Source organism: Python bivittatus, unplaced genomic scaffold (genome assembly GCF_059951505.1).
Source record: "Python bivittatus isolate LINGU-HERP-01145 unplaced genomic scaffold, Pbiv_v1 ctg000190_np1212, whole genome shotgun sequence".
Lineage (NCBI taxonomy): Eukaryota > Metazoa > Chordata > Lepidosauria > Squamata > Pythonidae > Python > Python bivittatus.
This window is the reverse complement of record NW_028277042.1, coordinates 20,991,123-21,015,033: the sequence shown is the minus strand read 5'-3', so window position 1 is coordinate 21,015,033 and position 23,911 is coordinate 20,991,123. Positions and strand designations below refer to the sequence as shown.

Here is a 23,911-nt window from a genome sequence, read left to right as displayed (position 1 = left end):
GAAATCAACTCCGCAGGAAGACTAAAACTACTTTTATTGAGACGGGCTGTAACAACAGATTGTGCTGCGCCTCCCCCCACCCTTATACTCCAGTGAATCGGGGAGGCGTCTCTCTGAGCCAGTTCCAGATGTTATCTCATTGCTCTGGACTTAAAAGCTGTTTGGCCCCTTTTGCCTAGGCCACGGTTCCTGCGTATCTCCATCGAGGTCCTCCTCCTGACTCTCTACCACCATTGTGTTTGTGGCTCAGCACAGTGGGCAGCCTGCCCATAAGCCCACCTTCCCTTTCCTGCCGGGCTGTGGCTCTGTCCCCAGGCCCTTCCTGGCACCCTGCGGAGGCGGCTTTGTTCCGGGCATCCTGGCCCTTGGCAGTGCTGCGCTGGGGCAACCCGGAAAACACATATCCTGCGTCTCTTACTCAGCCCCCTTCACCCCTCTTCCTCCAGAGCAGAGCGCATGTTCCGGCCAGCGCGGCAGTTCTTCCAGGACATCCTGCACAGCAAGTACCGTGCCGCCACGGATGTCTATGCTCTCATGTTCCTGGCTGACGTGGTAGACTTCATCATCATCATTTTTGGCTTCTGGGCCTTTGGAGTAAGTCTGGCGGGGCCCCTGGGGATTTGCAGCTTTCCTCAAGCTGCAGCCAATTATTTTGCTGGGGCGATACTTCCCAGAAGTCTTGGTCAAGCTGCTGGGAATTCTGGGAGTTGTAGTCACGGGGCATCCAGCAAGCACCCATTGGACTATTCCAGCAGAGCTTTCGGCCTCTGTGGCTTCGGTGCTGAACTCGGTCAGCTGGGGAGGGACAAAGGAGAGGATGGAGCAGGGGTCCCCCCGTGGGCTTATCTTCTGCCTGAGGACACCCCCCCCCCTTTGTTCTTGCTGAGCTTCGGATAAAATAAAGAGTGACAAATTCCAGGTGCCCCTGAAATTCAGCACAGGGTCAGCCCCCCACCCTTTAAAAGGGGAAAGACAGCGCTGTTTCCTGGCATTGCCAGGGATGGCTAGTTGGAGGGTCTCTGGACAGGAGTTGAGCATCTCCTAGGGAAATCCGGGCGGGGGGTGCAACTGTGTTCTCCCATCCTTCCTACCCGTGCGTCTCTTCCTCCGCAGAAACACTCTGCTGCAGCCGACATCACGTCCTCGCTCTCCGAAGACCAGGTGCCACAGGCGTTCCTGGTGATGCTGCTGATTCAGTTCTCCACCATGGTCATAGACCGGGCGCTCTACCTGCGCAAGAGCGTCCTGGGTAAACTCATCTTCCAGGTCATCTTGGTCTTCGGCATTCACATCTGGATGTTCTTCATTTTACCTGCAGTCACTGAGAGGTGCTTGGGCGCTTCCTCGCTTCCCCCTGCCCCGGCCCGCGCCTGCTCTTTTAAGAGGAGGGGAGCGTGACCATCTTGGATTTCCCTCCTCAGGAAGTTCAGCACGAATACTGTGGCCCAGCTGTGGTACTTCGTGAAGTGCATCTACTTCGGTCTCTCGGCCTACCAGATCCGCTGCGGCTACCCGACTCGCATCCTGGGGAATTTCCTCACCAAGAAATACAACCACCTGAACCTCTTCCTCTTCCAAGGGTAACGGCTGATCCCCCAGCAAAATGGGGGAGAGGGGGGCTGGAAGAAGTAGCAGCCTGAGGTGGGGCCCTTTAAGCAGAGCCCACCCTGGCAGGCAACAGGACGCTCTGTGGGGAAACTGGAACACTTTGCAGAGATGTAGAACGTGTGGATCTTTCTTTGGGGGGAGCTGAGAACATAGATCCCACCATGTCCTGTGTCTGCAGCAGTCCCTACGTCTGCTACCCTGTTTCCTGACCACACGCTGCTCTAGATACATGTAGAACTTCATGTGAATGTGGGTCAGAATTGCTTGATTGATTCATAGCCCATCTTTCCTTCAGGCGCTCAGGTGGTGTGCATAATGCTCCTGGCTCCCATTTTTCCCCACAGCAAAACCCAGGGGCACAGGTTGGACTGAGAGGAAGCAGCTGGCCCATGGCTCTCCCTGGCTGAGGGCAGGCTAGAATCGGAGCCCCCACTCCGAGTCCAACCCCTGCACCACCTGGCTCTCAGAATTAGGGTGCAGCAGCAGCAGCAGAGGAGAACAACGGTTGGGGGAACGTGGCAACACAAAGTTCTGCAGAATTGTCCAGGGACAACCAGACTCCATGCCTGGAGAATCTGAAGCTGCATCTCTTGGCTGCAGGTTTCGCCTGGTGCCTTTCTTGGTGGAGCTGCGGGCTGTCATGGACTGGGTCTGGACTGACACCACCCTGTCCCTCTCCAACTGGATGTGTGTGGAAGATATCTATGCCAACATCTTCATCATCAAGTGCAGTCGTGAGACGGAGAAGGTGGGCCACCATGGAGGGGGAGGAAGCGTGACTGGGTCTGGGCTTCCAAGAGCAAGCTTTTCAGGGGTCTCTCCCCCAAGCCAGCACTTCAGTTCCCAGTCTCTAGTCAGCACGACAGCCTCCAGCTGTTAACAGTAAGGAGGATGAGAGTCGTAGCTCGGCACACCTGAAAGGGGAGAATGGGGGTTTTGGACAATGCCTAGGGTGCCATGAGCTGACCTGATGGTGCTGTGCCCCTCTCACCCTGCAGAAATACCCGCAACCCAAGGGTCAGAAAAAGAAGAAGATCGTCAAATACGGCATGGGAGGCCTCATCATCCTCTTCCTCATCTGCATCATCTGGTTCCCGCTGCTGTTCATGTCACTCGTGCGCTCCGTGGTGGGTGTGGTCAATCACCCCATCGATGTCACTGTCACCCTCAAGTTGGGTGGCTACGAGGTAAGAGGAGCTGCCTTGCCGAGGAGCAAAGCAACAGGCCACCAGACTTCCAGATGCTGCGGAACTACAATTCCCAGCGTCCCTCTCGGCTAGCCCTGCTGGCTGGAGCTGCTGGCAGTTGTCGCCTGACAGTGGACCGTGTTGATTTTGGGGGACAGTTGGATTTAGCTATTATAGCCGTTGTGGCCCAAGGGCGTTGCCAGCTCCAGGCCCCCAAGGACCACCCTGGGATTGGGCGGGCTGAGTCCCCACCAGCGACTCTGCATCTTGGGTGCTTCTCTCTTGGTTGATGGCCCCCTAAGGCAGCTGTGAGAGCCGTGCCATTGAAACTGAGGGTGTGTGTGACAGGCTGTCCTGAATGAGGATCGATGGTGTCACTGAAACTCTTGATCCCCTCCACCCCTCCCCGTGTTTCTCCTTCAGCCCCTCTTCACCATGAGCGCTCAGCAGCAGTCCATCCAAGCCTTCACCTCTCAGGACTATGAAAAGTTGACGAATAAGTTTGAACGGGAGCCGGTGAGTTCTAGCAGGACGGAACGGCGGGGAAGGGGGTGTTCCCCCTGTCCCAGTGGGTGGGAGGACGAGCATCTCTCCCTGGCCCATCGACGTTACTGCTCCGTGCTCCTACCATGGAAGGAGCCAAAGCGTGGTGGGCTTGGACTGAGCGGGCGCTGCTGGGTTGGGCCATGCTGACCCTGGCCTCTCTGCTGCCCCCAGCTGGCCATGCAGTTCATCACCCAGTATGGCTACGAGGACATCGCGTGGGCCCGCATCGAGGGCAGCTCAGGATCCCTGTGGAGTATCAGCCCTCCGAGCCGGGAGCAGCTCTGGCAGGAGTTACACAACGGTTCCTCAGACATCACCCTGCGCTTTACGTGGAATTTCCAAAGGTACCTTGGGATCAGGACCGGGTCAGCCTACGCAAAGTCCATGGCCAGAAACCCTCTTTTGCAGGGCGGTGCTCGTCCTGCTTCACAACAGATGTGAGCTTTTAGCTTAGCATGGTTTGCCTGGAACTCAGAAGTTTGCTTCATCTGGATTTTAAAGATGAGCCTTCCTAGGGGCAGAGGGGAAAAGGGGCCCATGGATGAAGGAGGGTGACAGAGGGACCTGAACTGGAGCGTTTGTCCTCCTCCTGTCTTTTCTTCTGCTTCTCTTTGATACATCCTGCTCCTAAAATTCTCTTCCCTTCGTCTTTCTCCTCTTCCTCCATCGCCAGGGATCTCCGCAAAGGAGGGAAAACAGAGTACACCACCCAGAAGCACACCATGGATCTGGACCAGAAGAGCGTTGTGAGGCAGAATTTGGCTGGGCTGCTGCAGGGCACCCATCATGCCCCTGTGTGAGTTCTCCCCGCCCCTCCTGGCAGGGCACCCTTTGCCAAGTGGGCCAGAGTGAGCTTGGGGGGCCAGGAAGGTGGGGACAGGGGCATTTGATTGCATGGGTCTAGGTTCACACACTGCATTAGGACGTTGAACTGCATTGTCTGCAAATGCAGTCTGTGTTTTCAGACTTCCCTGGAAAGAGCCATTTTTTACCCTGCTCTGCTTGGTCTTTGTTCCAGACGGATATCCCATCTCTTCCCACCCTATATACGTGCACCCAGCGGCCCCGAGGCTGACCCTGTTGAGGCTCTGCTCCCAGGTGAGGACGCCGGGTGGAAACTGCCTTTGCACAAACTCACAGTTGCCATTTAGTTCCCGTTTCTCTTTCTGATGGGGGTTCCTGGTGCTGGCTGGAAAACAAGCCGGGGGCCAGAATTAGGTCCCCCACCCAGCAGAAATGCCCGCGGGACATCACAGGAACAGCCGGGGGAGCTGGTTTCGTCTGGCTTTGTAAGGTGGGAAGGGGAACAGGAGGCGAATGGCTGTTTCCTCCTTCCCCAAGAACCCAAAATCATGCCAGAGAAATTTTTGGCCCAGGCAGGGCAGTTTTCCAAGGTGAAAATACAAGCGGCTTGCCCACCATCGCTGCTTTCTCCCTTATTTTTGCAACAGAGCTCCAAAAATAGTATTGCACAAAGTCAGGAATTTTGCTCCTGAATTTTGGCAGCAAAACTGTGGGATCCTGGGGGACTGCCAGTGGGGTTTGGGAAAGCTGCGTCTGCCCCAGCTGGAAGCCTCCCCTTGAAGTCCAGACGGCCCCAATCCGTGCTACCGACAGCAATTGAGGCAGGCAACGGAAAGGTTAAAATGGCAGAACCATTAAAAAAGGAAGAACTAATATAGTTTGAAAGCCACGATGAGGACACCAGAAGCAATTAAACTGGCCGGATGAATAGATATGCCTTTGATGCCACTCCTAAAAACCAGTGCGATTGGGGCAGGGAGGACTCTGAAGAAGTGGGAGCAACTCATGAGGAAGAGCTTCCTCAGCGCCCAGATCAACAGCTGGTGTCTTATTCAGCGCCTTCTTCCCTCTCCCCATCTCCTCTTCCAGACGAGGAGAAGAGCTACCTGGATGTTGAAGTGCAGCTGAAACAGCAGCGGGTCCGGCCTGGGAACAGCAGCACCAGTTTCCTGGAGTGGTGGATGATCCAGCTGGTTGACTGCCAGTCGGACTGCCACATCCTCCCCATGGTCATCTTCAGCGACAAAGTCAGTCCTCCCAGCCTCGGTTTCCTGGCAGGATACGGGTGAGTGATTGAGTCCACCAGCCCGGTTCCACTCCTGTGAAAACTAGGTGTGTTCTGAGCGGGGAGAGCGGCTTGTGCAAGTTGTCACAAGGGTAGGCTGGCTTGGCCTGTCCGATCCAAGGACGTGGCAGAAAAGCTGTGCCCAAGCTCCCCAGGAAGAGACCAAGTGCCCCACCCGAGTTGAATGGGGCTCCCTGGGCTCCCCTGGCTTTGCTCCAGCTGGTTCCACTAAGACAGCGCTTGGAAGATGGTTAAATGCTGCCCCTTGGTGGGTGGAATGGAGCCACGCTTCCTTTGCGCGCAGATTCCAATAGCTTGCAAATAACAACCTAAAGCGGGGGGGATGCTCCCCAATCCCCCTCCCACCTTGCACGGCCACCTTGCAAAGCTTGTTTAAAAATAAACAGTGGGGTTCAGAATTGCGATGCTTCCTTTCCCACTTTGAAGTGACGTAACCCCCCCACGCATAGATCAGAGTGGCAAGCTTGGTCATCCAGTCCCTTCCCGGGATTTCATCTGGATGAGCAAACAGCTGAGATCTTGCCCCATGCTAAGCCCTGCGATCAAGGCTTTCGAATCACGGCGGATTCTGCCAAGCCAGTCTGCTGAAGCTTCGTCCATTGTGCGAATGCGTCGAGTCTAGAGGCCTTTAACAGGCTGTGGGAAGACAGCAGGAGGGTCGCGCATTCGGGTAGCCATGCAGGAGCACTGTACGACTCTTTTTCTGCTCAGGATCATGGGTCTCTACGTCTCCATTGTGCTGGTGATTGGCAAGTTCGTGCGGGGATTCTTCAGCGAGATCTCCCACTCGATCATGTTTGAGGAGCTGCCCTGCGTCGACCGCATCCTGAAGCTGTGCAACAACATATTTCTGGTTCGGGAGACGGGAGAACTTGAGTTGGAGGAGGAGCTGTACGCTAAGCTCATCTTCCTGTACCGCTCGCCAGAGACGATGATCAAGTGGACACGGGAGAAGGAATGAGTGGCGGTGGGACGGCCAGAATGGAGCTGAGCTCCTTCGCCCACCAGAACAGCCTTTGGAGGCGGGGGCCCAGAGGGTGCACTTAGCCAGCTGCTGGCCCTGGACGCCACCTCTTTCTACCCCACCTCTTCTGCTGAAGGTTCTGGGGGTGGGGAGCCCATAACCTGAGCCACACTTGCAGCCCACTGCGGTGGGAGAGGGGGAGACACACAGTCGCTTTTTGAAACACATTTCCCTTTTTTTTACAAAAGATACCACCTGCTCCCTCTCCCGGTCCTGGACTCCTGCTTCCTTCTCCCATGGGGACCAGGAAGCGTTTGGAAATGAATCACTGTCCTGCTGCTGAAATGTCCAGATGCTGCCCCCTCCCTCCCTCCCTCCCTGCCACTCTTGGCAAGCGCCCTCGCTGCTGGGAACAAGGGGCCGTAGGGAGTCTACAAACTATTTTTTTCTATAGGAGGTCATTTTATTTATACAGATCTATATAATAAAAACAAAGCTGTGATTTCAAAAGGTAGTGGGGAGTCAAGGTGGGCTTCGGGGATCGAAAGAGAGGAGTTCCTCTGGTGAAGCAACGGAGCTCTGGGGCTCTGACTTCTCTGGAGGTGATCTGGAACAGTCTTGGACAGAGAAGGAATTTAGATGAAGTCCTGGGAGGTCTGGATGGGGGTGACCGCCAAGAAGGAATCTGTTTTCCTTCAGACCTTCCATAAGGCTTCTATGAGCAAGGCTGCTCCCTTTCATGTTTTAAGATTTGAATCCTGTGTACAAAAACAGAAATGCAGTTCACTTGCACATCCAAGGAGCATGAAGTGGCAAACGGCACATCTGAAAGATCTGGATCCTTCCTTAGCTCAATCTGGCCACTGTCAAATCCACAATTATTTCTTTGCTTGAAGAATACTCATGGAACAGCGTCAGGCCATCAAGAGCATTCACAGTCCTCCCACGCACCTCCTGGCTTGTACTCCTCTGGGCCGTAAACCACCCGATGCGAGTTAAGCATCATCTTCGAGCAAGAACTCCTGGATTTCTTGCTTCATCGCAGCCCTGCAAACAAAGTGGAAACAGGGTGTCATCACAGATCTGAGTTTGCGTATCACACTGGACTAGGGGTTGTCTGAATAGCCAGAGAGAGTTCATGGGGCTCCATGGACAGTTGGAGGAGGAGGAGCCTTAACGGACTGCCAGCAAAAGTAACATCCTGCCCGCCCCACCACTGACACTGGTGAGCTTAAATTAGCTGTGGAAATACTACTGGCGTTTTCTAATCTATTCTCCAATACCCACATTCTCATGCTAGGACTCTGGATCGATGGAGATGCAGGCTCGGCTGGAGTCTACTGAAGTGCGTTTCAACCTTGGCAACTTTTAAGACGTGTGGACTTCAACTGGCTGGGGAATTCTGGGAGTTGAAGTCCACACGTCTTAAAAGTTGCCAGGGTTGAAACGCACTTGTCTATTGGATGGCCACCTGTTCCAGGGACAGGAACAAATGCACTCTTAAGGATTTGACCTTTTCTCCTTGACCTCAACAGCCACAAGAGTGCAAGCAGTGTCCCATTATTACAATTCTTTCTCCCCTTCCACTGTTTTGCCAATTCTACCCTTTCCACTAATATCTCAGCTGCGACAGCGGAAGGCATGTAGCTCAGGCTGAATTGACAGGGGGCCTCAGGGGTCTCTGAGCTTGCTTTTCTTCTTGGAGTTGTTTTGTTACTAGGCTACATGACAACATCAATGCAGTGGTAACAAAATGGCTGCAAGCACCCCATAGTCTCTCTGGGCTGTATAGCTGCCCTGGAGGAGAACAGCACAATCTCTCATGCTCCTCCTCAGGAGTTTCTCTCCTCCCGCACAAATCCCTCCAGGCAACGGCTTTGCCCTGTACCTGCATCGCTGGCGCTCAGCCTCCTCGTGAATGTATGGTGGGAGAGACTCCGTGCAACTCTGCAAAGGAATTGTTGGAGTGAGTAGAACCAGCCTGTCCTGCATGTGGAGCAGGACCCACCAGCCTTGTTACTTTTACAAGTAGCAGCCCCTGCGGGGGATGAGGTTATGCACAACCTGGGGCACAAAACCATCGCAGGGCACCCCAACAGTCACCCACAGCACAACCTGAAGTTCCTCAAAAGCCAGGATGGAACCCCAGAGACTCCCCCCAACTGAAACGTTTAACCTGAGGGGAAGGGCTGACTGATTAAATATGCAAGGCACTGATTTTAATTCAAGCCCATAGAGCTGTTTGTCCTCAGCCTACCTACTTGCCTTGGGCCCAGTCCTGAGAACAGCTGCACACCTTTGCATCAGCAGATGCAGGAGCTCTTCTGGTTGCACAAACCTTTCCTTGCACACTTACCAGCTCCTTGACTGTTAGACGGCAGCCATAGCAGAGCAACGGGAGAAGCTGGGAGGAGTCTCTGTGGGGGGGAAGCCAGAACATCAGGCTCTGCTTTACACCAGTGCTGACTAGTGATTTATTTGGGACAGAGGACTATGGAGACCAAGGGCCCTCATCCACACACGACACTATATGCTTTGTGGGGGTCCTTACCCCACCACTGGAGGTCTCCCGCAACAGCCTGCCTGGGTCCTGCCCGTTTCACAGCAATTCTCAGCTGGCGGCCTCGGGCAGAGCTGCTCTGATAGCAGCATGGACTGCAAGGAGGATCCGTCCTCTGCAAAGAAACTAGAGTTACAAACCTTGAAAGCTCGTCCTCAGGCCAAGAGGCAAGATGTCTTGACAGCCGAAACTGAATTTTTATACTTTGCACATTAGCGAACTTCACAGCATCCAGAGCGCAAGGACTGGACGTTTCCCCTGGACGTCACATTAAACCAGGAGGCAGTTGTCTCCTGATTTTGTCAGCTCCAGCGAGCAAACTCTCCTTTCTGAACCAACAAGTTTTCATTTACCCCCATGCCTATTGGGCAAAGCAACAGGGAGGGAAAGACCTCCCCGCTTCAACTCCTGGGAGCAGGTTGCTCCAAGGAACACTGGCTGCAGTCCTGGCTAGCATTTCAGCTCTTGCCAGTTCTAGAATCCCCAGCAGGTGCCGAACATGAATCTAGAAGTGAGTTTCCCCCCGAAGAGGGCCACATACCAACATTGGTGTCCAGGGGGCAAAGGCAAAGGAGGCACTGGGCCGGTGCTGTTGGCACACCCGAGTCAACTTCTCGAGGAGCTGCACTGAGCTTTTCTCCTGTCCTGGAACAGGGACCAGAGAGGACATCAGGGAGACTGCTGGAGGGGAAGCCCACCCCCTGCCTGGCCCATTCAAGCTGCCTGCACCTTGTGCAGGGAGGCCACAGAACCCCCTTTGGGATTAGAGGCCACTTGCTTTAAAAGAGCACTTGTAGTCCATACAGCAGCTGGAAGGATTCTTCCTATTAAACGCAGGCAGAGGGCTGACCTGGATTTGCAGAAGGCAAGCCCAAACGCCTGCACGTTCTCTAGCCTGCTAGTTTCTTTTTGCCCGCAGAAGCTGGGACATGTAGCCAGAGCTGCAGAGGGCACAAGAGTGTGTTGGAAGGGAGTGGTGCCTAGCGGACAATGCTGTTGAGCGTTTAGTAGGATCATCATCATCAAGCACTTTATCCTTTACCAGACCAGGGGAGGGACGCTCACCGGTAGACTGTGCTAACAGTGGAGGGAAATTCAGACTGCAACTTGCAGAGGAAGCTCTCTATCAGAAGGTGGATGCTGGCTCGATCAGAAGCCTAGAAGAGGTGAAAACATCTGTCACAGCTGCCACCCAGATCCTCCTGACCCACCGAAGGGGACTCAGTATGGCAGGGGACCCTCCGCTGTCTCCCACCAGCTGCTTACTTTGGTGCCCAGTCCAGGTGTGAAGATGGTGGGCACCCCAAAGAGGTAGTTGTAGAAAATAATTTCTTTGGCAGGATACTCCCGCATCGGGCGCAGGATCAGAATGTCGCCGTGGCGGCTGTCCGAGAAGCCCTTTGGGGAGGAGAAATGAAAAAGGGGAGGAGGAGCAGGGCAGGATCAGAGACCCAACAGATTAGAAAGGCTGAAATGGTCACAGGAAACTAACACTCTAGCTCCACAACATTACAGGAGGATTCTGGAAACAGACTGATCAACAGGGGTAAGGCTCCAACCAGTTTATCTGGCTATAGGATGGATGCCTAAATCGCCAAGACCTTGCTCTTCTACAATGTTATCGTGTGTTTGCTTGGAAGATATTCTTCAGTGAGCTTATCCTGGGTGAAATGTGGAGTCCTAGCCATTTGACTTTACACAACTTTAGGAGTTTAGATCAGCACCTTCCCTCTTCAGGGGCCAGACTTGAGTTTAATGCTGGCTTTACAAAGCTCAGGGCAGCTGCTTGCGAGGATGGAAGGGTCTAAGCCAAAGGAGATGCCACTCCTGAGCGGGGCAAGGAATCTCCTGGGGGAACCGAAACATGGAGCAAACCACGTCCATGGGTGGGAGAATCACAAGCCGCTTTGTTCTCACCGTGTCCATAGCCAGGAAGGCTCCCCGTCCTAGGCAGAGGTTGGTCAACAGCTTGACACTCACACGGGTGCAGCTGTCTCCCACCATCACCTTGCTGTATCCATTTCTCCGAGCCACGTGTAGGATCAGGTGAGTCCTGAAAAGCAAAGGGATTTTCTCCCATTCCAGCCAAGAATCCGGTATCCAGCCAAGGCCCAGAAAAGCAACAAAACATTGTTTTGTTTTCCTAGAAACAGCAGCCTAGAAGGACCGGACAGAATAGCCTTGCGACTATGAAACCCACTTTGTCCAGTTAGGGGCAGCTTGCAAAGCCATCCTGCTACCAAGGGTGTCAGCCCATTTCCTGAGCCAGGGTCTGGGACCGAACGACCCTCCGTTATGTCACAGCACTAGGTAACGAGCGCATAAATACACCCGCAGTGCTTCTTTTTCGTTCTCCGTTCTCGAGAGAAACCCTTGATGAGAACACATCCAGCCCACATTGCTGGCAATACCATCTTCATCCAGGATCTGGGCAAGGAGCTCACCGGAGGGTCTGCAGAAGCTCCTCTTTTGCAGTCAAGGATTTGACAGCCCCGAAGAGGCGGGACAGTTCTGTGTGAGAAGCAGGAAAAGAGCTGGTGTCTAGAACCGCCAGCCGTTCTTTCCATGCACAGCCTTGCAGGCTACACTCTGCCAGCCGGTCCTCGAGGGAAGTTGCCGCACCCTCCTTCTTCTCACACTGCTGCCGCCACCTCGTGAAATCAGCCACGGCTTCCTTGTAGCTGTGAGCCTGGTCAGCAGGACGGTGGGAAAGCGAGTTCAGGACAGAAGCAGGAAGGTCAAACACCTACGAAAGAGAACGCAGAGCATACGCTATGTCGAATGCTGCCTGAAGGATGGTGCCTCAAGCAGATGATGATAAGCCTACACCACTGTTTCCCAAGCTTAGCAACGTTAAGATATGTGGACGACAACTCCCAAAATTCCCCAGCCAGCCATAAAGTCGCTGAGATGGAGAAACACTGCTCTGATTTAATCGACTAAATAATAAAAGCACAATTTCCTTGCAGGCAAATCAAACCAAACCAAACCAAACCAGCCAGCTGGCTAAAGCTAACGTTGATGCCGTACCACCAAAGCATCTGCTACGAGGATGCTGAACCTCAGCCACAGTTACCTCCTCCAAGAACACCAGATGATAGGGAAACCCTGAAGCTTGCAGGATAGCCTCCACCTGCCTGCAGGTTTTCTCCCGCTCGTCCAAGGTCCGTCCACACACAGCTCCCTCTGCGCAGCAAAACCGAAAGCGTCAGCAAGGCGAGGTGGCCAATCCGAGGGGGCTTCAACAGGGCAACCTCTTCTTACAGCCCTGGGAACGTTCCCTACCATGATTTCCTCAACCAGGGGCGGTGCTGGACCTGCAGCCAGTGACTGGTACCCTGTGCAGTCTGGTGCCCCAACCCAAAGGGAAGATTCCATCTTTTTTCTCAAGAAAAGCAACTGCCTGTTGATCTAGAAGGATGAGTTGCCCCTGATTTCAACCTTTCAATCCCCAGTAATACTCAATGGTTAGTATGTCCAAAGATCAACTTCCCTAAGCAGCCCTCCGCATCACTCAGGGAAGGGGCCATCTTCCCTGGACACAATATTTCAGTCTGAACAACCTGCCTCCACAGTGACCCAGGCCCCAAATGCAGCGAGAAGGCACAGAGCTGCCAACACAAACCATCAATATAGATTATTCCTGGTTTGAAGCGAAGCTTCTTTGCTGCTTCTCGGTTCAGGCCCTGAGAAAAGGAGGAAAGGCAGGCTTCAGTGTGAAAACTTGAGATGCGTTAATTACTTCACTGGGGTCCTCACACTTAATCTACGAGGGGCTTCTGCTATTTGGCTGCCCCTCCTGCTCGGAAGTCATGAGCAAACAGACCTCTTGCACCTGCCGCAACATCGAGCTGGAGGTAGGACCACCCGAGAAAGCCAGGAGAACCTAGAAAAGTAGGGAGAAATATCATAAAACGTGTTTCCTGGTTTCAGCTGCCGTCCTGCCCACCTCCCTTGCCCTGAAGCGGTAAGGATTACGACCCGGACAGGACCTTCTCTCCAGGATAAATGCAGCGGTTCTTCCCAAGCATGGCACGGAACTTGTGAACGAAGTACTCCTTGAAGCAGGCCCTGCAAAACACGTACAACAGTGCGGAGAAAAATCCAGGTTCGTTCACGACCCTCGGCCTGCGTTTCGGCAGGCCGGGAATGAAGCTGACCGGGGTGAGCAGAAGGGCTCAGGAATAAATCTGCACGGAAGCAGCTGCCGGGAAAAGGAAAAAGTCTGCACGGGGACGGCGGGGTAGGGGGGCTTTGTTCCGGAGTACCCAGAAGTTCTCCCCACCGCACTTACTTGCAGAAGGCGTCTCCAGCGCGGAGGACCACCACCGGGGAGCCGTCCTTGCACTTCACGCACTGGGAGCCGCAGCTTGGAGAAGAGAAAACGGAGGTTGGTTGCAGGGTCTGCCCAGGCGCCCAAATCTGATTCTCGTACGTTGAGAGGGTGGCAAAGGGCAATTCCTCTTTCGTTTAAAACAGTGTTTTTCCACCTTGGCCGCTTTAAGCTGGGTGGACTCCAACTCCCAGAATTCCCCAGCCAGCCTGCTGGGGAATTCTGGGAGTTGGAGTCCACCCAGCTTAAAGCGGCCAGGGTGGAAAAACACTGCCTTAGGGCGCGCTAAGCCATGGTTTGTTTAGCCTAGTTGGCTGAACAAGCCACCACCAGACTCGGCATGGCTGTTACGACTGTTCTTCTCGTCATCCCGGGCACCAACTCCCGCAATGGTGGCTTGTTCGACACCCCCGGCTTGGTGGCACGCTTCCCCTCCGACCGAGGGGAGGCGGGCGAGGCTTCCTCACCGGTCCCGGGGCCTCTCCCTCGGGGGCGGCCCCTCGCCGCAGCCACCCTCCCCGCCGTCGCACATCGCCTCCTCCGCCCGCCGGCGCCTCCTGCTGACGTTTCGGCGGCCGCCCTCGGCCGGGAGACCACAACTCCCAGAGGAGCCCTTCGCGCGGTCGCGCGACCCGATGACGCAGAGCTCGGGGAACCTCGCGAGAGCCGCGGTGGAGGAAGCGCCGGGACCGTCCCGGCCTGGGACGCGGCGGGGTCGCAGGGGCGATGACGTAGTTGGGATGCGCCGCCTTCCCTGCCTGCCTCCCCTTCCGCGATGGCGGCCGCGATGTTCCGGAGCCTGCTGGTCTCGGCGGGGGGGTCCCGCGAGGCGCCCCCCGCGGCCGGCCCGCCGGGCGCCGCCCCCGCCCCGCCGCCGCCTCACCCGCCCGAGCCCGGCGCCGCGCTCGAGGCCCAGTTCAGCTGCCCCATTTGCCTGGAGGTCTACCAGCGCCCCGTTCGCATCGCCCCCTGCAGGCACACGTGAGCGCGCGGGGGCCGCGGGGGCAGGGGGGACGGGGAGGGCTGGGGGGAGCGGCGCGGGAGGGGGGCCGGGCGCGCGGGGCCGGGGGAAGCGGGCGGGGGGAGGGAGGGCGGCCCGCGGGGGCTCCCCGGGCCCCTCGCGTGGGGGTGCAGCAAAGATGGCCCTCCAAGTGCAAGTGGCTGGCGGGGGGCAGCTGAAGCGCCTGGGTGGGCAGCCCCAGGGAGGGACCCGGGGAGCCCCGCTTTCCCTCTGGCCGGGCGAGACCGAAGGTTCTGCCCTGCGTTCTTGATTTGTGGGGTTCCTGGGGGGCCCAGCTGGCGCTGGGAGAGGAATTCCCAAGCCCAGGACGCCCAAAGGAAGGAAGGCGCAGGACAGACCCTCCTCCCGCCCCCCCCCCGCCCCAGGGTTACGGAGGGCTGCGCTTTGAGCGAAACCAGAAATCTTTTCCTTGGAGTGAAACGTTCTGAGAAGCGGAAGCTGCGGCTCGGGAAAAGTGAACGCCTTCCAAAGAAAACGCAGCGGCGCTGTGGTAGCTGTGAGTCCAAAGACGGAGCAGCACAGACTGCAGAAGCTCATTGGGGTTTTGACACGAAGGACTGATGATTTGACATTAGTCATTTAGTGCGGATGCTGGCCCAAGCATAAAAACATCAGAAATATGACGTCGGATGTCAGGATAAATAGCCAAAATTAACAAAATGACATGAAAACTCTGGTCAGTGATGATTGAAGTATACATGTGAAGGTGGCCGTCTTATACCTGAATGGTCTTGAGTGATGAATGAACACATCTGGATTCTCTGCAAGCAGGACAGGAGCTGCAGCGCAGGAACACACCTTCCTGAGGCTGTGATTTGAAAATGGGTTTCCCTTGTTACCAGAACCCTTCTTGTTTTTAGTGGGGGGTGGGGGGTGTCCTGGGACTTCAGACTCTTCCTTCTACCTGAGATGCACTTATTGTGTAAGTTCATTTGTTCAACTGGGCATAGTGGTTGAATTACTAATCACAGTTAGTAGTTGCAGTTGCTACTAACTGTCACGCAGTGGAAGAAGTAGCTTTCCTTTTTAGATTGGTCCACTTCTCCACGCTCTGCTTATCTATTCATTAAAAATATTTGCGCACTGCTCTTTAGTTAAAGTTCTCTAGGCCCAGGGTGAGGTGTTTCCAGTCACCTCTTGCTGGCCTTCCCCACGTCCTTTTTGCTTTATCTCTTGTGAAAACTTCTAGATCTGATGCTGTTAAGTATGGAGCAGCCCAGAAAATTCTTCCTCGAAAAGTAAGTAAGGCCAGGAAAGTTTTCCTGAGAAAGAATTGTTTTAAGGAAGCATAGTCAGCATCTGCCCATTGGAGCAGGAGCTAAGGAGGAAGCAGGCCAGTTGGCTGCTTAAATAATGTTTGTTGAAAGTCCGGAGCACTATTTCTACTTGTTCTACTTGCTCCCATAGTTCTGAGTCCATTTCCACTCCAGTGGTTATTTTGCAGAGTTTATTCAAATGAAAATGCTTTCATTTTGCAAGTATAAGAATTTCTACATTGCCACGAACTCTCACCTATGACCCGTGGCTTCACTTGGGTTTTTGAAAGCTCTTCTCCATAGTCCTGCATCCCTGGAGAGAGATTTTCTGACGGATGCACAGGAGCACTTGTGATCATTAGTGGTTATAAAGGATGAGAGGCTATAAGTATCTCAGTAAAAGCAGTTCCATAAATCGCTGCAAGTTGCTTCTTGTCTTTCTGAGCAAATGACAGGTACCAAGTAACACTGGTGTTCTGTCTTCTTCAGACCTGACAAAATTCCTTGCGTATAATCCAAACCATTTGGCTCTACCTGACGTGCTTTAAAATCAGAAGACCTCCTTCCATATATGCAGCAAACGCTCTACGTATCTTTTCAATTCTGTTGGTGCATAGTTCATGATCTAGTACGTATTAAGTTGCTCTCTGTGCCTTTGGGCCTCCTTTTGGCTGAAGCCCACCAGTCCTTCATCCTGGGAGAGAAATCCATCCTCTCTTCAGGTTAAATTTTGAGCAGTGTGTGTAGTTTTCCCATAGTTCTCAATGTCAGAGTCTGCACACTCAATCCCAAAATTCAGTAAATCCTCTGGAGACCAAAAGTTCCATCAGAGATTTCTTTATTCAGGAGAAGCATACAGCATCATAGTTATTCTACATAGCAAAGCCTTTTATGGCAGGTCAAGCAAACGGTTAGAATAACATTCCCAGTATTTCACTATTGATCTATGGTTAGCAATAAAAGCAAAAGTATGGTTGGCAATAAAAGAAAAAGAAAAACAATTGAAGGTTCTGGTTTGCGTAGATCCTGACACTCAAGACTATGGGAAAAAAGAGGCTTCTTTCTTCCATAGGTTCTGTGGGGAATGCCTGCAGCCATGTCTCCAAGTTCCTTCTCCTCTCTGTCCCCTTTGCCGCGTGCCTTTTGACCCCAAAAAGGTGGAGAAGGCCTCCAGTGTGGAAAAGCAGCTGTCTTCCTTCAAGGCACCATGTCGAGGCTGCAGTAAAAAGGTAATCTTAAGGGCTTGTGCATATACACGAAGGTAAATTGTGCCCAGGTTCATCTCCTTCCAGGCCAAGTTAAGACATACCTGGAAGTAGATGGGTAATTTGATGCATAATAAGCCACCTTTTTGACTGAGAAGCTTCAGTGCCACAAGGAACGACTTGTGACCAAAACTGAGTTGCTTTACACTTATATGGCCACATACATCCTATAGATTTTTTTTTTTTTTAAGAAAAGGGGTTATTTTGCAGGAAGAGGGCATTTTCTTGTCAAGAATGCAATAGCTGCAACAAAACTACTTTGCTAGGTAAACATATACCATGCCAACATTTAGGGATTTCTATGTATTGTTCACACTTGATCAGAACTACCATCTGAGCTTAGGTAGGAGAGCTGTGCTTCATTTGAAAAAGTGGATTCAGTTCAGCTCAGTGGGTTCCTTTCACCTTCTATGTGTCTCTATAGATTTGTATGAGTTCATAGCTCTGGTTCTTTCTATTTGTCACTTCTTCCGGAGATCTCTGTGCAGGAATCTTTCTCTGGAGGAGAAAAATTCCTTTAAAAAGGTTCAGGCAGAATTAGTGTAGGGCCCTCTAAAAATTAGTCTTTGTCTTACCTCCGTAGGGAAAAGTTGCAGTCAGTTCAGACAAGGTTTTCTTTGCAGGGCAGGAAGAGGGGTGGGAACGATGAAGGCAGCAGGGCTAGACCACTTTAAGCCATCCTGGTTTTGTGAGTGGTCTGCAGTAGGGTAAAACAACTACAGAAAGCTCAAAATGTATGTCCATCCTCTCTTTCAATCCTCCTTGTATCCCAGGTGACACTTGCAAAGATGAGATCCCACGTCACATCGTGCGCTAAAGTCCAGGAACAAATGGCCAACTGTCCGAAGTTCGTGCCTGTGGTCCCAACTTCCCAACCCATTCCAAGGTATTTCCTTCGTGGTTGCTTGGAGCCGCTCGCCAACTCTCTGGCTTCCAGGCTTTAGAATACCTCCTGCACTGTGAGGCAGGGTTAAGGGAGAGAGAGAGAGTTGGGCTTCTCTTTCATAAAGAACTTGGAAGTATTGTTCCCATAGGTCAGTGTGTCTCAGCCCCAGCAACTTTAAGATATGCGGACCTCAATTCCCAGAATTCCCCAGCCAGCATGTTGGCTGGGGAATTCTGGGAATTGAGGTCCACACACCTTAAAGTTGCTGTGGTTGAGCAATACCACTGTGGGTGACACTCTTGACCATTGTTGTCCCTTGCAGCAATATTCCAAACCGGTCCACGTTTGTCTGTCCCTATTGTGGAGCACGGAACTTGGATCAGCAGGAACTGGTGAAGCATTGCATGGAGAACCACCGCAGCGACCCCAACAAAGTGGTGAGTCACGTACATGTCCCCGTTGGGTTGTGGTGACATGAAAAGCCAAACTAGCAGAAAACTGGGAAAAAGAATGAGGTTGTCTCTCATTTGAAAGAGGACGTGCAAGAGAAAAGGCCAGTACTTCTGAAGGGAGAACTTTTGCCCATTTCCTCCCCAAACACCCCTGTTTGTTCTGTCGCTGGAGTAACAGCCCTGCTTTGTGAACCAGGGACAGTCAGACCCACCTCCGCATCTCCAGTGGCGAAGACGCTTCTCAGCTGCTGCAAAAGCTGTGCTTACCTTGTACAGTGGGGCAAAAAAGTATTTAGTCAGCCACCAATTGTGCAAGTTCTCCCACTTAAAAAGATGAGAGAGGCCTGTAATTTTCATCATAGCTATACCTCAACTATGAGAGACAAAATGGGGGGGGGAAATCCAGAAAATCACATTGTCTGATTTTTAAAGAATTTATTTGCAAATCATGGTATTTGGTCAATATCAAAAGTTCATCTCAATACTTTGTTATATATCCTTTGTTGGCAATGACAGAGGTCAAACGTTTTCTGTAAGTCTTCACAAGGTTTTCACACACTGTTGCTGGTATTTTGGCCCATTCCTCCATGCAGATCTCCTCTAGAGCAGTGATGTTTTGGGGCTGTCGCTGGGCAACACGGACTTTCAACTCCCTCCAAAGGTTTTCCATGGGGTTGAGATCTGGAGACTGGCTAGGCCACTCCAGGACCTTGAAATGCTTCTTACGAAGCCACTCCTTCGTTGCCCGGGCGGTGTGTTTTGGATCATTGTCATGCTGAAAGACCCAGCCACGTTTCATCTTCAGTGCCCTTGCTGATGGAAGGAGGTGTTCACTCAAAATCTCACGATACATGGCCCCATTCATTCTTTCCTTTACACGGATCAGTCGTCCTGGTCCCTTTGCAGTAAAACAGCCCCAAAGCATGATGTTTCCACCCCCGCTTCACAGTAGGTATGGTGTGAACTCAGCATTCTCTCTCCTCCAAACACGACGAGTTGAGTTTAGACCAAAACGTTCTACTTTGGTTTCATCTGACCATATGACATTCTCCCAATCCTCTTCTGGATCATCCAAATGCTCTCTAGCAAACTTCAGACGGGCCCGGACATGTACTGGCTTAAGCAGGGGGACACGTCTGGCACTGCAGGATTTGAGTCCCTGGCGGCGAGTGTGTTACTGATGGTAGCCTTTGTTACTTTGGTCCCAGCTCTCTGCAGGTCATTCACTAGGTCCCCCCGTGTGGTTCTGGGATTTTTGCTCACCGTTCTTGTGATCATTTTGACCCCACGGGGTGAGATCTTGCGTGGAGCTCCAGATCGAGGGAGATTATCAGTGGTCTTGTCTTCCATTTTCTAATTATTGCTCCCACAGTTGATTTCTTCACACCAAGCTGCTTGCCTATTGCAGATTCAGTCTTCCTAGCCTGGTGCAGGTCTACAATTTTGTTTCTGGTGTCCTTCGACAGCTCTTTGGTCTTGGCCATAGTGGAGTTTGGAGTGTGACTGTTTGAGGTTGTGGACAGGTGTCTTTTATACTGATAACAAGGTCAAACAGGTGCCATTACTACAGGTAATGAGTGGAGGACAGAGGAGCCTCTTAAAGAAGTAGTTACAGGTCTGTGAGAGCCAGATATCTTGCTTGTTTGTAGGTGACCAAATACTTATTTTCCACCATGGTTTGCAAATAAATTCTTTAAAAATCAGACAATGTGATTTTCTGGATTTTTTTTCTCATTTTGTCTCTCATAGTTGAGGTATACCTATGATGAAAATTACAGGCCTCTCTTATCTTTTTAAGTGGGAGAACTTGCATAATTGGTGGCTGACTAAATACTTTTTTGCCCCACTGTACCTTTTGTTTCCTGTGTACCGGGAAGGTACCGGGAACAAACAATATGTGTATACCTCTTGTATGAAAACATGGAGGTGTTCTGGGCATCTAAAAGCATGCCTCACCTTGTATCAGCTTTATTGAATTGCTCAGTTTCCTAGGTCCTTGCGATTGTTTCAACCCTCTGTAATCCCCATGGCTGGAGCCAATCCTGACAATTGGTGTGTGCTTCTCATGGTTTATTGGCTGATGGTGTTGTTGGTTGTTTTAGTATCATCACTTGTCCCTGAAATTTTATGGAGCATAGAATATTAATACATGTGAGTTTAGGGTGCTTTATGGGTAGCAAAGGATGCCTTTTCTAAGCCGGATTCTGCGTGCTGTGCAACAGGAAATCATTCTGGTGTTCTCTTTTTTCTCATCAGTCACACCATTGCTTTTAAATGTCACTCTGTTCCTGAAAATTAGTGGTTTTCCTTCTTCTTTGCTGACAGTACTTTTTTTCTCCCCCTTCCTGGGTGCTCCAGGTCTGTCCAGTGTGCTCAGCCATGCCTTGGGGGGACCCCAGTTACAAGAGTGCCAACTTTCTACAGCATCTCCTGCACAGGCACAAGTTTTCCTATGACACGTTTGTGGTGGGTACCGTGTTCTGCAGCATGTTATTTTAACAGATTGTGCCTGCTGCTTCCAGGCCCAAAGGCAGCGCAAGAATCAACTTTAGTAACAGGAGCAGATCAAACTGCCGTTGAGGGAGGAGTGGTAGCAACTTGGGAGTGGTTTCCCCTTGGTGCTCTTTATGCTCTGCTCTCGCAAACTGCCTTCGCTCTAGACGGCCTCACGTAAGATTGTGAGCTTTGCATGAATTTGTTGGCATGCAGAGGTGTTTTATGTGCCCCCAACCTTTCTGGGTGTCATAACTGGGGCACAAAGTCCAGATCCAAAAATCATTGTTCCCCTCTACTCTGTCCTGGTCAGATCCCATTTGAAATACTGTGTCCAGTTCTGGCACCCCATTTCCAAAAGGACAATGACAGATTAGGGTGACTTCAGAGGAAGACCACCAAGATGGTGAAAGGTCTGGAAACCCAGCCCTCTGAGCAAGGATTGGGGCACGTTTAGCCTGTAATAAGGAGAACCAAGGGGACTTATGACAGCGGCCTTCCCATTTCTGAAGGGTTGTCACACAGAAGAAAGAGTGGACCTATTATCTATTGCCTCCAGAGGGCAGGACCAGACCCAGTGGGTTAAAACTACAAAGAAGGAGATTCAGGCTAGGCAGCTTGGAAGAACTTCCTGAAATGAGAAAGTATGAGCTGTCAGCCAGAGGAATAGGCTGCCTCATGAAGTGATGAGGTCTCCTTCACTGGAGATTGCGAAACAAAGGCTTTGCCAAGGTCACCTTATCGGAGATGTGCTAGTGGATTTTGCAGAGAGCCAGGGGCTCTAGATAATCTAGGGTCATTCTGAACTCCAGCAGGCCGTGCATGAAAGGCGGGGACTCTTCTGCTTTTTGCGACAACATTGTCCTCTCTTCTTTCCAGGACTATAACATCGATGAGGAAGCAGCCTTGCAGGCAGCCCTGGCGCTCTCCCTCTCAGAGAACTGAGGGCCGCCAACACTGCTGAGCAGCAGACAGGAACTGTTGCAGAACTCGCCTGACTTTCTCTCCTGTTGGAGTGATGCCCCGCTCGTCCTGCCCATTGGCACCTGGAGGGTGGCTCTTGCCGTTTCCTCAGCTTTTGTCTTGCCTCATTCGGTCAGGGAACCTCTTCCTCGGGGCGGGGACAGCAAAAAGGGGCACTCTCCCTTCCCTGGTTCAGTTGGACCTGCTCTGTACTACTGGTTGGACGTTCCCCGCGCAACTAAGTACAGATGGTATACTTTATTAAGACGCTTTTAATACAGTTTTAGCACCATCGGCCCTCATTCCGTTAGCGGTTTATATAGCAACAAAACATTTTGTGGGGAAACTGTAGTTTACATTTTTTTATTGCCTGTGTCTTTTTGTTAATTCACTGGATTTTTTTAATTTGGGGAAAAAATTCAGCATGGGACACTTAAATCTTGTACGAATATTTATTATGCACTTGGGTGCAAATTGCCTGCTACTCAGTCATTGTGGCAAGGAATTTTGGGATAAAGTCTTGCATGGAAAGCAGCATTTCAAAGAGGTTTGTGATGCCCAAGCGAGAACAGAAGGCCATTCCTGACCATAGTTGTTTAGCCAAATCTCTCTCTTCTCTCCCCACAACTGACCTTGCTCATTTTGTATCTGCTTTTGTGATACTCTAGAAGTTCTTTGTGGTTTTTTTCTACATCTCTCAGTGTAACAAATACTCTTCACATTTTATAGAGAGAATACAAAGCAGTTAACCCTTGATATTGCAATATCTGTGTTTGACTAGAAACAATAGTATTTTTATGGAACATTATTTTTCAAAGTATATTTTTTAAAGAAAAGTGGCCTGGGTTCCAGATCTTCGGGCTTTTGGGAGGAGAGTCTCAAACCTGGAGTGAAAGAGGCTTTTGTTAATTTCTGAGCAATGGGTCGGTGGTCTTTTTTTAAGGGTTTGAGGATTTTCGTTCTCTGCAAGAAAAGTAAAACAATGAAATTACTTTTTGGGGACAAGGAACCTTTTAGGGGATTATTGCAAGTTGTTATTAAGTGGAACTGCTAAGGCTTTATTATCCAGGTGTTCTGATTGTGAGTCGGTGGGCCTGAAGTAGACTGGAAAGAAATAAAAGCTGTGAATAAGCTACAACTGCGGTGTGCACATGTGTCTTCAGGGTGAAGAGTTCTTCAGAGCCGCCAGCCGGCTTCCTTTAGTGTTCGTTCGGCTTGTGAATACAGCCACGGGGATTTCTGTGTGTTGGGCAAACCGATACTGTGGCTTATTCAGTGAGGTGTGACTATACAAACCATGGCTTGCCATACAAGCCACGCCCCCAATTGAAACTGGCTCGTCTTTCCTTATTGGGCTTTCCCCAAGGAAAGTTCCAGAGGCAGACGGCCAAGCCACAAAGCAGCTCAGCGTGCTTGCAAGTCAGGCGAGAGCGGGTCTTGGTAGTTAAGACTGGCCACCCAAGAACACATGAAGAAATGGAGAGATGTGCCAGTCGAGGGACAGGTATCTTTTATCTTCTTGAAAGTCTGGATTTTTGCTATTGGCTTATCGCAGAGCAGCTGGCAAAATGGTAAAAACAGCAGTCTGTGTTGGAACCAATCGGGCCGAGAGACAAAGCACTGGCATGGTGGCACCCAGGTTAAAAAGTCTTCATTCTTTGCCTGTAAAGAAAATGGAGTTGTTCATTTCTGCTTCTTTTTGAGTTGTGACCGCTTCACCACCATAAAGTTATGCTGGTGTGGAAATGTGTAATGGTTACTTAGCTGCGGAAGAAGCCCACTGACCCTGTGTGCATTTCCATTTCCTTAGCAGCCTGCATGGAGCACATTTTAAAATGGGGCTTTGGCGTCACCATCCTGACAAATCAAGCTGCTAGGCCTCACTGGGACAGAAGAAAATCTTGGAAACCACTGAGTGCCATTGGGTTTGGTAACACCTGACGGGGGCGGATGGGTGGGTTGAAGAGAACACGTGGGCCGAGAAGTTGGACTCTAACTCGAGTCAGCTTTGGAAAAGCCGTGAGGTTGCTTTTACTTCGAGTGACCCAGGATCCCAGTCTGAAGAAGGATGACGACTTCCAGCATTCAAACCAGCTGAGATAACTTGAGCACCCAGCAGGGCCCTGCAAAGCACCTCCTTTTTCTAAACAGGTTCCTTAACCACCAGTGATACAAGTTTGGTACCATCTTCCCCCAACCCCCAATCTCCTGTTGTTAATTTCTCCTTCACCAGTCAGGTAGCTGTATCAGTGCTCTGATGACATTTA

General features: G+C 51.7%; 3 protein-coding genes across 10 annotated transcripts in view; 2 read left to right on the top strand and 1 right to left on the bottom strand.

Moving 5' to 3' along the window:
• PIEZO1 (piezo type mechanosensitive ion channel component 1 (Er blood group)) overlaps nt 1–6,806 on the top strand; it is a 77,137-nt gene extending 70,331 nt beyond the window's left edge. For both annotated transcript variants that reach the window (XM_088136223.1, XM_088136222.1), the window contains 11 exons: nt 447–594; nt 1,114–1,328; nt 1,422–1,580; nt 2,209–2,356; nt 2,607–2,795; nt 3,219–3,311; nt 3,513–3,685; nt 4,015–4,137; nt 4,360–4,439; nt 5,235–5,430; nt 6,163–6,806. In XM_088136223.1, coding sequence (XP_087992349.1) covers nt 447–594; nt 1,114–1,328; nt 1,422–1,580; nt 2,209–2,356; nt 2,607–2,795; nt 3,219–3,311; nt 3,513–3,685; nt 4,015–4,137; nt 4,360–4,439; nt 5,235–5,430; nt 6,163–6,412 — 1,774 coding nt within the window. In that variant the 3' untranslated portion in view covers nt 6,413–6,806. The remainder of the gene's footprint in view (nt 1–446; nt 595–1,113; nt 1,329–1,421; nt 1,581–2,208; nt 2,357–2,606; nt 2,796–3,218; nt 3,312–3,512; nt 3,686–4,014; nt 4,138–4,359; nt 4,440–5,234; nt 5,431–6,162) is intronic.
• A 161-nt stretch (nt 6,807–6,967) lies between these two features.
• Nucleotides 6,968–13,933, bottom strand: CTU2 (cytosolic thiouridylase subunit 2). 6 transcript variants are annotated; one of them, XR_015795299.1, is made up of 16 exons: nt 13,776–13,933; nt 13,270–13,344; nt 12,968–13,046; nt 12,802–12,861; nt 12,601–12,661; nt 12,052–12,161; nt 11,420–11,721; nt 10,893–11,028; nt 10,242–10,373; nt 10,041–10,132; nt 9,517–9,620; nt 8,967–9,090; nt 8,681–8,832; nt 8,304–8,362; nt 7,367–7,462; nt 6,968–7,173 (listed from the first exon to the last, which is right to left on the bottom strand). XR_015795299.1 is itself a non-coding variant. In XM_088136228.1 (16 exons), exons 1-15 carry the CDS (start codon nt 13,838–13,840, stop codon nt 7,411–7,413), a joined length of 1,512 nt encoding a protein of 503 aa, XP_087992354.1. In that variant the 5' UTR covers nt 13,841–13,933; the 3' UTR covers nt 6,968–7,173; nt 7,367–7,410. The 6 variants fall into 6 exon arrangements, 4 of the variants coding, with proteins under 4 accessions (XP_087992354.1, XP_087992353.1, XP_087992356.1 ...); XM_088136228.1 differs by having other exon boundaries at nt 8,772–8,832; XM_088136229.1 differs by having other exon boundaries at nt 6,992–7,462; nt 11,420–11,486; nt 11,598–11,721.
• Nucleotides 13,934–13,966: 33 nt separating this feature from the next.
• RNF166 (ring finger protein 166) lies at nt 13,967–22,798 on the top strand. 2 transcript variants are annotated; one of them, XM_088136231.1, is made up of 6 exons: nt 13,967–14,289; nt 16,658–16,814; nt 17,624–17,736; nt 18,059–18,173; nt 20,547–20,654; nt 21,561–22,798. In XM_088136231.1, the coding sequence occupies exons 1-6, from the start codon at nt 14,084–14,086 to the stop codon at nt 21,624–21,626; spliced, it is 765 nt and encodes a 254-aa protein (XP_087992357.1). In that variant the 5' UTR covers nt 13,967–14,083; the 3' UTR covers nt 21,627–22,798. The 2 variants fall into 2 exon arrangements, with proteins under 2 accessions (XP_087992357.1, XP_007431685.1); XM_007431623.4 differs by lacking the exon at nt 13,967–14,289 and adding an exon at nt 14,384–15,567.
• The last annotated feature ends 1,113 nt before the right edge of the window (nt 22,799–23,911 follow it).